Source organism: Crinia signifera, chromosome 2 (assembly GCF_055691185.1).
Source record: "Crinia signifera chromosome 2, ASM5569118v1, whole genome shotgun sequence".
Lineage (NCBI taxonomy): Eukaryota > Metazoa > Chordata > Amphibia > Anura > Myobatrachidae > Crinia > Crinia signifera.
The window spans coordinates 309,980,181-309,995,099 of NC_139218.1; the positions used below are offsets into that span (position 1 = coordinate 309,980,181).

At 44.8% G+C, this 14,919-nt stretch overlaps 1 protein-coding gene across 1 annotated transcript in view; it reads right to left on the bottom strand.

Annotated features, from left to right (window-relative positions):
- The window catches only part of LOC146057556 (von Willebrand factor A domain-containing protein 8-like), a 132,625-nt gene that overhangs the window by 98,223 nt on the left and 19,483 nt on the right, over positions 1 to 14,919 (bottom strand). The window contains exon 2 of the mRNA XM_083168924.1: positions 10,091 to 10,295. Within this exon, the coding sequence (XP_083025050.1) occupies positions 10,091 to 10,295 (205 nt within the window). The remainder of the gene's footprint in view (positions 1 to 10,090; positions 10,296 to 14,919) is intronic.

The window sequence follows — 14,919 nt, forward strand, 5'->3', positions numbered from 1 at the left end:
CCCCAGTTGGGATTGTGTGTTAGATTAGGATAAATTGAATCCAGCTTGTTTAGTACACTCAATGAGTGGCCACATTATTATGACCATGCCATAACTTCACGTTGTTGCCGCTAGAGGGCGAGATAGCTATAAAAAGGGAATGCAGGACAAATGAAGCATCAAAAACGTGCTTTAATTGAGTTTGAACGCGGGATGATTGTAGGTGCTTGAACCGTCCGAACCAGTATTAGCAAAACGGCTGACTTGTGAAGTGTTCGAGAGCAGCAGTTATTAATGTTTACAGAGAGTGGACTACCAAGCAGAAAACTGGGTCTCAACATCAGGCTTGTGGTCATAACAGGCTACTGAATGCTCGATCTGAAAGGAGACTTGCCAGAGTTGTCCAGTCCAACAGAAAAGCAACAGTACGTCAAATTGCAGGGAATCTTACTAAAGGAGCAACTGCGAAGGTCTCTGAACGGACTGTTCACCGGACATTACACCGTATAGGCCCTTGTTCGCTAACCTTCACGCTCCAGGTGTTGTTGAGCTACACATCCCAGCATGGTTATGCTTCAGTTTTGCTATTTGGCCATGCTAAATCTGATGCAACAGCTGGAATGTCAAGGTTAGCCATCAAGGGTATAGGATATGGAAGCCAACGATCTGTTTGAAAGCCTCAACTGTCTGGCTTGAACAACAACAGATGTCTCCAGTTTGCAAAGGAGCACAAGGATTGGACAGTAGATGACTGGAAAAGGGTCATGTGGTCCGATGAATCATGTTTTCAATTAAACCATGCAGATGGCAGGGTACGAATATAGAGAAAACAGCACGAAGGCATGGACCCTAACTGCATTGCCACAACAATTCAAACTGGTGGAGGCAATATTATGGGGGATTTTTTCTTGGCATTGTATGGGTCCTTTGATTCCTGTGGAACAACGTCTGAATGGCCAAGGTTATTTAAGTGTTACCGCAGATCAAGTACATCCTGTTATGTTAACAGTGTACCCTGCCGGGGATGGATACTTTCAGCAGGACAATGCTCCCTGTCATAAAGCTGGCATTGGGGGAGATTCTCTAAACTAAAAATGCGGTAAAAACCCAGTTATCTGGGGGGGGCGTGGCTTGACCCGACATGTGAGCGGTCGCTGGGGGTGAGAGCTCCGCTAAGATTCTGATTAATTATCCTTCCCCAGCGACTGCGGGTGCAACATCTTTACCTGCCTGCCCTCAGTGGCACTTCCTGCACCTCTTGTGCCGTCCGCGGCTCTCATAATTCACCTGTGGAGGCTCCGGCGGCTGCTGGCGCTCCGTGCTTCTTCTCTGCTGTACACGGGTGCCATCTTGGATCCGCCTCACCCTGCTTTGCGGCTCTGAAATACAACCGAGGGGCGCCGCTGACGTTGCCACCCTCCTCCTGCAGTGATCCACTCCCAACCCCGGCGGTGAGTACGGCGGTGGTGCTGTGGTGCGGATACACCAGCTGAGAGCTCGCCGCCCCTGATATGACCTAGCGCATAGGTCCTCACACGTGGGACCCTGGCACCGTCTAGCTTGGGAGAGGCAACGGTTTCCTGCAATCCTCTGTTGTTTTATAGGATCTCCAGCAAGTCTCCTGCGGCTTGGTGCCGCAGCTGTCGCATCTCATTGACCCCCATAGGCTTAGTAGGAATACCCTGATTGTGGTCGACTGCCCTTCTGCCACCAGTCTCCTTTATATACTAGCGGTGTGCTAGCCACCGCTATCTTCTGATATCACTGCTGCATTTATTTTTATTTTTTTTGACCCCCTCTACGATAGATCCTGTGATTGAAGTCTCGCTACACCAGATTCTGCTGGCTGTCACCTCCGCTGCAGACAGGCTTGTGAACCAACTTACTGTCATACAACAGGACATTTTGTCTCCTTCCTATGCCCCTGCTATACCTACTGAAATGTCCAAAGAAATTCTGCCTAAGAGTCCTGATATCATAACCCCTATAGATCCTGTATCTCTACATGTCCGGTACATATGCTCTGAGGGAGCTGTACCCACCGTCGAGAACCATTTGCAAATCCTGGATTGGTGCTCTTTAACATCTGGCGACTGCTTGGGCCAGCTACATTCCCATTTGACAAACTTGACACCAGTTTGGAACAGTCCCTTATTTGAGCCATCTGATGTTGAGTTTCCCATGAAGATTCCTCCTCTCCTGTTGGGAATACTGCGATCTTGGACTTTGTTGTCTCACTATCTGTCACCTCACTATCTGTCATAGACCCGGAAGTCCAGCAACGGCGCCGCATCGCAAGGGACAGCTCTTACCGCAAGAGCTGTCCCTTGCGTTAATGACCGCATATTTTAGAGAATATGCGGTCATTAGAAATGCGAATGCCGGCGATACTGGGCTGCGGATTTTAGAGAATCCCGCCCTTTGATATTTTCTACCTTTATATTGTGAGAGTACCTGTCCTAGTTTTCCTAAGGCCATTAGTATAGCCTAGTCCCTGTCAAATATCCTTCATTACCTGGGTGGGTGGGAAGGGGAGGGTTGGGTTTGATTAGTACTACTGTAGTACAGCATAGATATAGTTGGGTGGGCAGGATGGGGGGGGGGAGGAGTAGGTTAGGTTTTTGGTACAAGTTAGCTACCATATAGCTAAGGACCACTAAAGTTTAGACAGTGGGGTTTTTCGTTTGTTTTATGACACAGATCAATGGTGTCTTCTGATTTGATATGCACTGTGTTTATGTGAATGTGCCTTCTTCTACCTCTCCGTTTATGGGAACTTGGATGGCGCCTCCAGGTACTTGTTCTAATATGAATCTATATCCTGTGGGGAAGGTACTCATCTTATGTACAGACCACATATGTTCTTTGCATGAACACATATAGATGCCTTTCTATACTCCTGTGCACATATAATATGTGCGCTGCTACATACCTCCTGTATGCACCTATTGACCCTTTTGAAACTCTGCTGTCTGTAATGTAATTTTTTTTGTTTGTTTTGTTGCTGTTATTTCATTTTGCAAAATCAATAAAAATTACTCAATTTAAAAAAAAATTGGGAAGCTCTGAGCATCCTCCGCCGGGTTACCGCAATGGGGGGCATCGCCAGAAAAATCTGGCGATGCCCCATAGAAGCCTATGGGCTTCTACCGGACGTGAGCTGTGCTGCCAGGACCAGTGACCTCCTCCTCCCTGCACAATGATCCCCGGGTGCAGGGAGGAGGAGAGCCCGGTGCAGCAGCGTCGGGTAAGGGAGGGAGGGGGTAGCCGCTGGGACCCGCTGACTCACCGCAAAGGACATATGCGATAATTATATATGCGATGATCGGCGAAGGGGGGCGGAGCTGGGCTGCGGATGTTTGAACATCCCGCCCACTGTCCGCAGATGGTTCAAAGAGCATGATAGAGACTTTACCTTGCTTAGGTGGCCTGCACAATCACCAGATCTCAATCCAATTGAGAATCTGTGGGATGAGACCGAACGGGCCATTAGGCAGCTGGATCCAGTACCATCAAATCAAAGGAATGGGAAAGCGCAGTTCATTGTATATGGTCTCAAACTCCACATACCACCTACCAACATCTCATAGAGTCCATGCCAAGAAGAATCCATTTAGTATTAAGGGCAAAAGGTGGTCCAACATTGTATTGAGGGGGTGGTCCTAATAATTTGGCCACTCAATGTAAGGACGACTGCATCTGTATCTTGCAGTCAATATAATTGCACCAAACCCTATCCTGTTCTCCAGCTGGTAAAGCCCAGTGTCTCCATACTCCACCATCTGCCAGTTACTGTGCAAGGTGTGAGAGATCATGGTGAGAGACCAGTGAGAATTAGCCAACACCAATCAGGAGGTTTGGCTGCAGCTTGTGTAAGCAAACATAGCAGAAGTGGTTCCAGGTGCTGCTTGAAGGGCCCTGGTGGAAGCTGCAAGTCACACACTGACTGAACAGGCCATTAATACAACCCAGGTCCAGTGGGATCAAAGAAGTCTGTGAGAGGACTGGGTGAGGGTTTTGTAAGTGAGGGTGGGGTCACAAGCACTAGTTGGATCATTGGAATCTGAAGGAGAAGAGAAGACAGTGAAGGGCATGTGGGAGAGGGGAGGCACATGTAGTATGTTTGAAAAGGAATATGAGCCGGGCAGCAGCATTGAAAACAGATTGGAAGTGACAGAGGTGGAAGTCAGAGGCCAGATAGAAGGAAGTTACACTAGTCCAATCTGGAGAAGACTTAAGGCCCATACACACTTGCCGACTTTAAGCTGAAACTCGCTCAAAACAGACGTTTTGAGCGAGTTTCAGCTTAAAGTCTGCAAGTGTGTATATGCCACCGATGCCCGACTAGCGATGATGCGCGCTCCCGCATCATCGCTAGCAAAGTGGGCCATCTGCTGGTTTTACCAGCACGTCTGGCGATGATAGCTCATATTTGAGCCATCATCGCCAGGTGTGTACGGCAGCCGGGCTGAAAGATCAGAGACTTTCAGCCCGACTGACTGCCCCCTCCCTCCCCCTGCTCCCCGGCGCTGGAACATACTCACCGCCGGGACAACTGCGCCGCTCTTCCGCCGCTATCTCCCCCTGTTCTGGCGCATATGTCACACTGATGCGCCACTCAGTTCCCCAGCCCGTCGCACGCCCTGCCACCCCCTGCGCCTGTCGGACGCACTGACCCCTGCTCCGTGTTCTCTCCGCCGTGCTCCACACAAGGAGCATCTACTGCCACCAATGATTTCTTTATTTTCCGGTAATATATACATTGCTGGCACATGCTAGCAATGTATATATTAATGGCACCACTGCCACCAATGATTTCTTATTTGCTGTTAATTAGCTTGTAATATATACATAGCTGGCACATGCCAGCAATGTATATATTACTGGCACCACTCCCACCAATTATTTATTTATTTGCCAGCAATATATACATTGCTGGCACATGCCAGCAATGTATATATTACTGGCACCACTCCCACCAATTATTTATTTATTTGCCGTTAATATAAACATAGCTGGCACATGCCAGCAATGTATATATTAATGGCACCACTGCCCACCAATGATTTATTAATTTGCCGGAGAATATATACATAGCTGGCACATGCCAGCAATGTATATATTAATGGCACCACTGCCCACCAATTATTTATTGGTGCATGAAATGAGCATGTAGGTAATGAGCAATGAGCATGTAGGTAAGCAGCACTTTTGTGGCATTATATGTAATGGGCATTACCGGGTGTGGCATATGTGTAATGGGCATTACGGTTTGTGGCCTAATGTGTAATGGGCATTATGGTATGTGGTATATGTGTAATGGGCATTGTAGTGTGCATAGTCCCCTGTCCCCCAAAGCCATGTCTTAAATTTTTCGCAGGCCAGCAATGTATATGTTAATGCCGCAACTGCCCCCCCAATGTATATTTTGTTATGGTGTAACGTATACATTGCTGGAGTAAGTGAATGGATTTCTCCCTACGTGCACAGCTGCAAATGAAATGTTTGCCATCAAAATGGGTGGGATTTTGCCCGGTCAGAGCAGCGCGGGGTGGAGTTTACCTGATTGCTGGGCTCCGAATATATGCAGCCCAGCAATCAGTTCTGAATCAGGCCCCAAGAACAGGAATGCACTGAATAAAAGGGCTTCTGCTCCAACCCTTGTAATTCAAACCCCGCCCATTATGTAAATCGCCTTTTATATGAAAGATTTTCAGCAAAGTCTTTCGCCTCCTGAAAATCTATTGCTCTTTAAGGAAAATAGCTCAGTGTGTACGCACTACTTTTGTGACAGATATATCTATCAAAGATTTTGGCAAAGTCTTTTGAAATGAAAATCTTCAAGTGTGTATGGGCCTTAAAGCTGGGTACACATTAGATGACACTGCAAATGATGCAAAGTCATCAATGATTTCCCTGGAACTGGCTGTTCTTCCTGACAAACGATATAGTGCATACACCCTAAACAATCTAACAAACGATAATGTTCAGTAGCCACTTTCAGAAGCATGCTGTCGATGATATAGTGAGGATTTCATATGGTCTAGAAATGAAAGTGGGGGGCAATAACAACCCGTGGGAGCACACATTGCTAACGATATAGGGCGTACACACTAGACGATATGCACAAAAATATCGCTGATGATATGGTTATTAGTGTTCATTTTAGCACCTGCCATATTTGAAAACCCATGCAGTTCCTCTTCCCTGCCTGGGGTGTCGCTGTCTGCTGTGGTGTTTCTAACACATCTGGTTTGCATATCAGTGCTGATATACAGACCACACTGTGCTAGAAGCACTACAGCAGACAGCAAAACCCCAGGCAGGGTAGAGGAACTGCATGGGTTTTCAAATATGGCGGGTGCTAGAATGAACACTAGTTATCATGTATATATCATTAACAATAATCATCTGGTGTGTATGCACCTTGACTTATATGACTGATAGTGTGATTCAGCTAGACATCCAGGAGGATATAGCCGAGAAACCGTTGGATATAGGAGTGAGAGGTGGGGATGCCAGGGGAGGAAAGGAAAACCTGGGGCCCATACACCAGCGGGGGCGATTAGCTGACCAGATGTGATGATTGTGGCCATTGATGATCGGCGATCTGTAGGCTCTGTTGGATCGGGAAAATAAGCATGTAAATCCCGATTCCACAATCCCCGCCGAAACATGTTAAGTGTTTCGACAGCCACTAGATGATGCCCAACAAAGCAATTCAAGTGTTGCTGTTTGGGCGCTCACAGACAACTATGCTCAAATTATTGTTATGTCTGGTCATTTTCATGGGCTGGGAACTAGTTACTTTATAAAGCAGGAGGCGCACAATTCATATGTTGTTTTGTTAATAACCTGCATTACCGAGGAAATAGTTAATGTAGACTATTATATAAGCATGCTTGTGAGAAAGCAGGTTTATCCTGCGATAACCCATTAATGTACAAACGGCAATACCAATTTCCCCATTAATTTGCTATCAGCCTATTACAGCATATTATTGTAAGGTGTGCCTCATTGACTACCTAACTGATCATAGTAAACATGGCTATAACTATGTTCAGTTCTGTGTTCTAGACAGAAGAACAAAAATAATTATTGATGCCTTCTAAACATGTTATCCATCGTCAATGCTCATTCATATGCCTTCCTCACAGTTATTACCTGGCATAGCATTTAATTAATGTACCCTTATGCACTTTCAACAGTATATTAAATTATTTCTGACGTATAGTGTACAGTATGTAGCACTGTAGACCATAAAATTAAATAAACTGAAAATTTGGACCCAGAATTAAAAGAAAAAGAAATCACAGTATTCATTGTGGTACTCTTTACCTAGAACGGCGACCATCGCGACCATCGTATGCACTAAAAAACGGGTGCGATGCGATGCCCGCGATTTCCCATAGGGATCAATGTTAAAAGTCAGATTGGACGCGATTTTAGTGTTAAATGCCTCAATGCCCGCGATTTTTCCATAGGAAACAATGTTAAATGGGCCACAGAGCCCTAATAGTCCCCCTGAAGTCTGAAATGGCCCCCACAATTTTTAACGACACCCCACGATCAACGTCAACCCGAAGCGTGGCGAGCGGCAGCGGTACGCGTCCTCCGACCTTTTCATACCCCCACTATCCACGTCGGCGTGGAGTTGAGAATAGAATAGTGTGGCGAGCGCAGCGAGCCCCGCGAGGGGACGCGGATACCTTCACAGGTAAACGCGTCCCCTCGCGGGCTTCACAGGTGTCCGCGTCGCCACGGACACCTGTGAAGCCCGCGAGGGGACGCGTATAACTGTGAAGGTATCCGCGTCCGCTCGCCACGCTTCGGGTTCACGTTGATCGTGGGGTGGCGTTAAAAATTGTGGGGGCCACTTAAGACTTCAGGGGGACTATTAGGGCTCTGTGGCCCATTTAACATTGTTTCCTATGTAAAAATCGCGGGCATTGAGGCACCCCACGATCAACGTCAACCCGAAGCGTGGCGAGCGCAGCGAGCCCGCGAGGGGCGGCGGTACGCGTCCTCCGACCTTTTCATACCCCCACTATCCACGTCGGCGTGGAGTTGAGAATAGAATAGTGTGGCGAGCGCAGCGAGCCCGAAGCGTGGCGAGCGCAGCGAGCCCCGCGAGGGGACGCGGATACCTTCACAGGTAAACGCGTCCCCTCGCGGGCTTCACAGGTGTCCGCGTCGCCACGGACACCTGTGAAGCCCGCGAGGGGACGCGTATAACTGTGAAGGTATCCGCGTTCGCTCGCCATGCTTCGGGTTCACGTTGATCGTGGGGTGGCGTTAAAAATTGTGGGGGCCATTTAAGACTTCAGGGGGACTATTAGGGCTCTGTGGCCCATTTAACATTGTTTCCTATGTAAAAATCGCGGGCATTGAGGCATTTAACACTAAAATCGCGTCCAATCTGACTTTTAACATTGATCCGTATGGGAAAATCGCGGGCATCGCGTAGCACCCGTTTTTTATGTGCATGCGATGGCCGCAATGCCCGCGATTTTTTACCCCCGACGCCCGCGATGCTAATCGCGGGCGCCGTTCTAGGTAAAGAGTACCTTCATTGTCAATGCAAATACTTCTATTGTAACTCCCCAGCCTCCTCTACAATTCTCCATTTCAATTCAAATAACTCTATCACCAGGAATGGATGTCTCCACAATTTCTTGCCTGCAGTGTTGCATTTACATAAGTACTTGTGGCACAACGATGTGCATAAGGCAATAGCATTACATCAGAGATTTTAGCTTTGGCCACCAGATGGTGCTCTAATACCAGTATAGTCGTCTTAAGACCATTACAGTATTTTCCCATCAAACCTCTTATTACTAAATATAGTAAAATCACTTATTTCCATTATCTGAATGTGCTTTGATTGTAGAATGCATTGCAGCATGTCATTTTACAGAATAAAAACACAAATATACAACATAACTGCAATAAATATTTTTCTCTCTAGTCCCTTTAGAAATCATTACATTTCTGCTAGCAACATACAGTAATGAAACTATGTTATGTATAAAACTTTGGGACTTAACAGTGTATGACATCTTCAGGCAATAAGGATACAAAATATTATGACATTACATCCATTAGTGTTGGAAAGGAACCTGCAGACAAACATCCATAGAAAATAAGTGGGAGAAATCAAGCTTTTGGTAAGAAATCTCTCTTTTTTTTTTTTTTTTAAAGCAGCAATCATTTACACTGTAAAATCAAACTGGTTTTGCAGTGTAAATGATTGCCGCTTAAAAAAAACCCTGGAGATTTCTTAAAAAATATCTCACTTTCTGGATGTCTCATCCTAATAAATTTCCCCCCAAAATGTCTAAAAAAAAAGAAAACCTGAAGATTTGAATAAATCTTAAAAAATGTTTTACTTGCAAATGACCTGAACCATACTATTGATTTTATTGCTGTGTCATGTACAAAGAAAAGCGAAATCCAGTGGCTGGTGATATTGATTCAATATTGGCGTCCGCTGGGACACGCCAGGTTGCTGGCATCATCGGGCAGATGGGGGGGAGGGGGAGAGCAGGTGCCATGCTGCATTGAGCAGAATCGCCGTTGTTGCGACATAGTAGAAATAGATTGTGCTGCAGTCTATTTCTACTTTCCATTCCGATGTCGCGAGGCCATGCATCAGGATTGGATGCAGGCACACACGATGCAATGTGCACTAACTTCCTAACGGTTTTGATTATATAGCCCGAATGGTACCATGTGTGCACGCCATAAGAAACAGTCCCCCCTCCAAACCAATCCCTGCAGCAAGTGGAATACACAATGTTCAAGTCATTGCACTTAATCCAGCTTAAATCATGTCCAACTGACTGAGGAACTAATTAAATCACCTGTACTCCAGCATATATAGCCATAAATACTGGACTGTAGCGGTGGAGTCTGGGAACCTCTGTAGTAGTATGAGGGTAAATAAGAAGACAAAAATAGGATAAAATGCAACAAATGCTACTGAGTAAGGGAACTACATTTTTGAGAAAGATAAATAGCCGCAGCCCAGCCATTACATAGACTATGTATCTCTTTTTATGTTTTTATATTGATAAAAGTTACAATATCCAGAAAAGGTCTGAGTTTCTACCTGCACTGGTCGCCCATCATCTTGTCCAATCATGTTTCTCCACTCAAGCAAAGATCGTTGGATACTTTCAAGCCCAGTCTCCCACAGCCTAACGCTGCCACCCATGTCCACAGTGACAACTCCTCTGTTTCCTAGTGCTGCCACAATGATGTCTGTGTCAGAGATTTTAGACAGCCAAGATGTGTATGGAGACACTGATGTTGCCCTGGAAAATCAAAAGTCATTATAAACAATTAGGTATCATAAAAATTAAAACAGTGCACAGTGCACAATAGTGAATTGTACAAAGCATAAATACATGCACCTAAAGGGAGTGAAAAGTACAGGCGGAAGGGGAAGACAACTTGCAGTGCCAGAGTTGCAAAAGGGGATAATGAGTCAAAAGACAAGGGGCCTCATTCTGGATCAGTCGCTCCCCTGCATGTTCGCACGGGGAGCGGTGTTTTACTACTGCGCATGCACATTTCTGTGCATGTGCATACGCTTGGTGCAAACGAGTACGGTGAACTACTAGTTTGCTGTCCCGTTCGCACCTACCAGTGCGGGTGGTGTGTGTGGACCGCGGCGGCGATTCGATGGGCTGCACCAATGGGAACGCCCAGCATTTCATGGGTGTTCCCATAAAAATGCTGGGCATTCCCATGAGAATGAAAGTGACGCGGCTGCCGAGGGCAGGCAGCTGACATCTGAAGCTAAGACACCAGAGAATGTCTTAGTTTTGCATGCTCCTTCCAAATCATTCCATGGTCGGTGACCATTGAATGATTTTTCCCCTGCACCCAAGCCTGTGAATTAATGTTTATGCAAAACATCCATTCGCAGCCATGCGGGGAACTCGCTGAGCAGGGGGGGGGGGGGGGGGGGGGGGGGCGGCTGTGCGAGCGGCGGGCTGCGTTAAATCCACACGCAGCACTGCGAAATTCACAGCTTTGTGTGTGGACTAGAATAAGGTCCAAGATGCACTGTTGGCAAAGGTAATGCAAGTGAAGGACCATGATGGAAGATGGCAGGACCGCCAGACAGCCTGCATTCTAATGGAGGGATAATTGGAGAATGAACTGGGAAGATGCAAGGCAGCTAGGAGGAGCGAGTGAGAGACCAGCAAGGATGAAGGCTATCATTTTATTTTATATACGTTATAATCTACTAGGTAATAAAGCCTGGTACACACGGAGACAATATCATCCCAATATGGTGAATCAAAATGACATATCGGGCATATTGCTCAGTGTGTATGCCCGATATGCGAGTTCCCAAGGTCGCATGCGACATCGCCCTGTTGGCGGTGCTGCAGGGCCACCTGGGTGATATGGCATGCGACCTGATGTATGCTAATGCAGGATGGAACAGTGATTTTTCCAGCCTTCATTAGATCTTCAATGGGTATACAGGATCCTATACTGTATGTTGGCCTGTTGCATAACGTGTACCCAGGTAAATGATGGAAATTACATTTTTATTTAATCTTATAATTCCTGTGAAGCCTCAGGTAAATACACAGAAACATACACATGCAGATTCTATAAACGTATCAACAAAAGGAATAAGATAGGTAAAGGTATCTACAGTATGTATCTATTGTGACCAAAGCCTGGGCAATCATGTCAGATAGAGTGCGAGATAGGCCGCTGTTGCCGGAATTTAAACGCTATGGCAATTCACACCTTTCCCTAGCAAATCAATTCCTCCCACAGGGAGAATAGAATTGCAATAGAGAGTAACACAATAAAATACTGTAAGGGTATAATGTCATAAGAAGTAGTTTACAAGTTGGATAAAAAAATACGCATGGGACATCACGGCTGTCTTTATTTTATGTGTCACATTTGTGAGTTGTAATGTTTCTATTATATTGGTTTACACACTTCACAATATTATATGTTCCTAGATGGCACACTGACCAATGTCTGGGACTGTATGCATTCTGAGCTTTCAAACCCAATATGTTAATCTAACCCAAGACTCCAGCGCTACACAATGCAACCATGTCTCCTAACACTTTGTGCCACAATTTCTCATAACACTGCTACATACACTAGTTCTGCTTTCATATTATTGCCCAAAATCACTCTATTGCTATCTACAGAGAGGTGCCCACTGCTATTGTCAAGACAGTTTGCAAGTTGTTTTATTGTAAATGTGGATCTTTAGCTCACAGCTTGCGCAGGTGAGAGACACGCTACCATCCACTTATAGCATCATTTATATGCAAAACTTGTACAACTGGTGAATGATATTTAATCCAAGGCTTTACTCGTGGGTGCTGCAGCCCGGCACCAATGCAATTGTGACTGAGCAAATTCATTATTTCTATTGGAGATACAAATACAATATACAGATAAAAATGAATCTGTTGCTGGATTATGGACTGTGTATCAATTTACATAGTGATATATACATGAAATTATCCCAAGGCTCTTTTTTAACTGTCTTATAATATATTAACTTTGATAAATATTTTACTGTTATTGTTGTTTTGTAGGTGGCCGCTTGAAGTATGTTTTATTAATTTTCTATTACTGCTTATCAATAAAATTATACAAAGTATATTAACTATTACATTGAGTGTCCGTGTGTAGTGCATTTATCCATGGTGCCTAAATTACCAATAGCACAGAAACTAAACTTTTCTTTTTATTGTTTATGCTATATTGCTAATTTACTCTAAGTAGGAATTAGTATACTGTATGTCCTTATATTATATTCTCCTTTTGCTAACTGTCTGTGTTTATATATAATTACAAGCTGTCTTTTACCTCAGAGTCTGCAGTAGCTGGGCCTTGCTTTAGCGTGGGCACCATATTGGCAGCCGTTTCTCTATGATCAGAGCTTGGTTAGTTGTTTTGCTTTCTTTTGCATTTTCTCAGTTTTAGAGGGTTTATAATAAGCTGTTTATATTTGAATTTCATGTGGGCAACATTTATTAGGCTTGTTTAAACAGATTCTTTTTTTTTCTTCTTAAAATACCGGTCGAAATATTAAAATACACATATAACATAAGCAATGTAACACAATAATAAACACATTTAAAAAAAAAAATGCAGAATTATGTAAATAAAGTGTATCCAGATCAACCTTGTCACAATACCAACAGCGGGATCCTGCTGGTAAATACAGTGTTACGGACTAGGGAGAGAATTAGGCTTCGTGGGGTGGGAAGTGGTTATTGAATTTTTATATTGAAGCTGGAGTTATTAAGGAGTTAACCAGGGAGGAAACAGAAGGAAATGGGGAACAATTCAGCCAACTCTGCTCATAAAGAACTACTTTCATCTATCCCCTTTTAATCCTCCACCAATGCGACTGGACCACCTTGCTGAAAATGACATCTTCTTCTTCCTGCAACATGTAAAATCTAATCCCTTTACTTTTATATTGACCTCACTGTTTTAATACTGCTTTATGCCACGGTTTTGTTTTTCTGTAATATTTTCTTCTGGTAACCCCCACTGTATGGCATACCGCTACTATGCAGTGTGCCTCAGATTACTGTCGGATGGTTCCTTCACAGGCAGGATGCACATGTTGATCTATTCATAAAGTATAGCATATTACATATGTGAATTTAATTTCGGTCCTATTTCCCAAAGTGTAACTTTTGTAGTGAACATGGCTGACTCACCAGGTATTCTCATGGATGGGATGAAAAATGCATGGTCTTAACTGTTATGTTAGGACCTTACTATGAGCATTAGGACACTGCAACCACCCATTTTGTGTCATCTCTTCTAGGCATAACCCATTGCACCCAGGGTAATCTTACGTAATGTGCCCAACATCGCTGCATTACCTGGTGCCTTTCTTAAAAAGAACTGCATCAACCTTGCATTACGCGTATTGCACGCTCTAGGTTTTTTTTCTGTTTGTAGCCACAAAAGTGGCAAATTATATGCTCAGACACTTGAGCATATACAATAGCTGCAGCTCAATATATTTATATAAAATCTCGACTTAACAAATTTATTATTATACCTTACAATATATTAGCGCCTGATTTGGTCACTAATCTTTAGTGACCAAGTATCTGTTTGTTGTTTTTTTCTGTTTGGTTATGTATTTGCTATAGTGCAAAATACTTTGAGTACACTAGAGAAAAGCATTATATAAATAAAATTTGTGATATGCTTTTAAACTATGGTTTTTTTTCCCCCCACAAAAAGTTATTTTCTATTGTGCTTGCCAAGTGGGTCAAGGTAGGGGTTTGGAGACACATAGATGTGGTCAGAGGGCAGTTAGGGTGTGTACGGTAGAAGCATAATGATGGCAACTTGAAACACAGAAATGTGCCTATTTAAACAGACATGACATGAAGGTATTCAAACTCTATTACCCGTTTTAAGCTGGTGATTAGGATGACCGAGTCTGAGTAGCAGAACACATCTTTAACCCCTTGCCGACAATTGACGTACATTTACGTCATGGTCGGGAAGTACTTCCCGACACATGGCGTAAATGTACGTCATGGCTTGTAACTGTCACCGCGTCTATAGACGCGGTGACAGTTTCAACATGTCTGCTGTCCCTGACAGCAGACATGTCCGTGCATGCCCAGGGGGGGCTGCGATGCCGCCCCCCCGTCGGCGATCGCTGTGATTGGCTGTTCAGTGTGAACAGCCATTCACAGCGTTTTCCTGTGTCACCGGCGAATAACGTTCGCCGGTGACACGGGATCGGAGGTGATTGGTGCTGTAAAGTACAGCACCAATCACCGCGGGGTGTAAGGGTGACACTGGTGTCACCCCACCTCACCCCGCCCGCCCCCAAAGGCCGTGATTGGTTCGTCGGGCCGACGGACCAATCACAGCCAAGGAGGGGGATTTAAACTAACG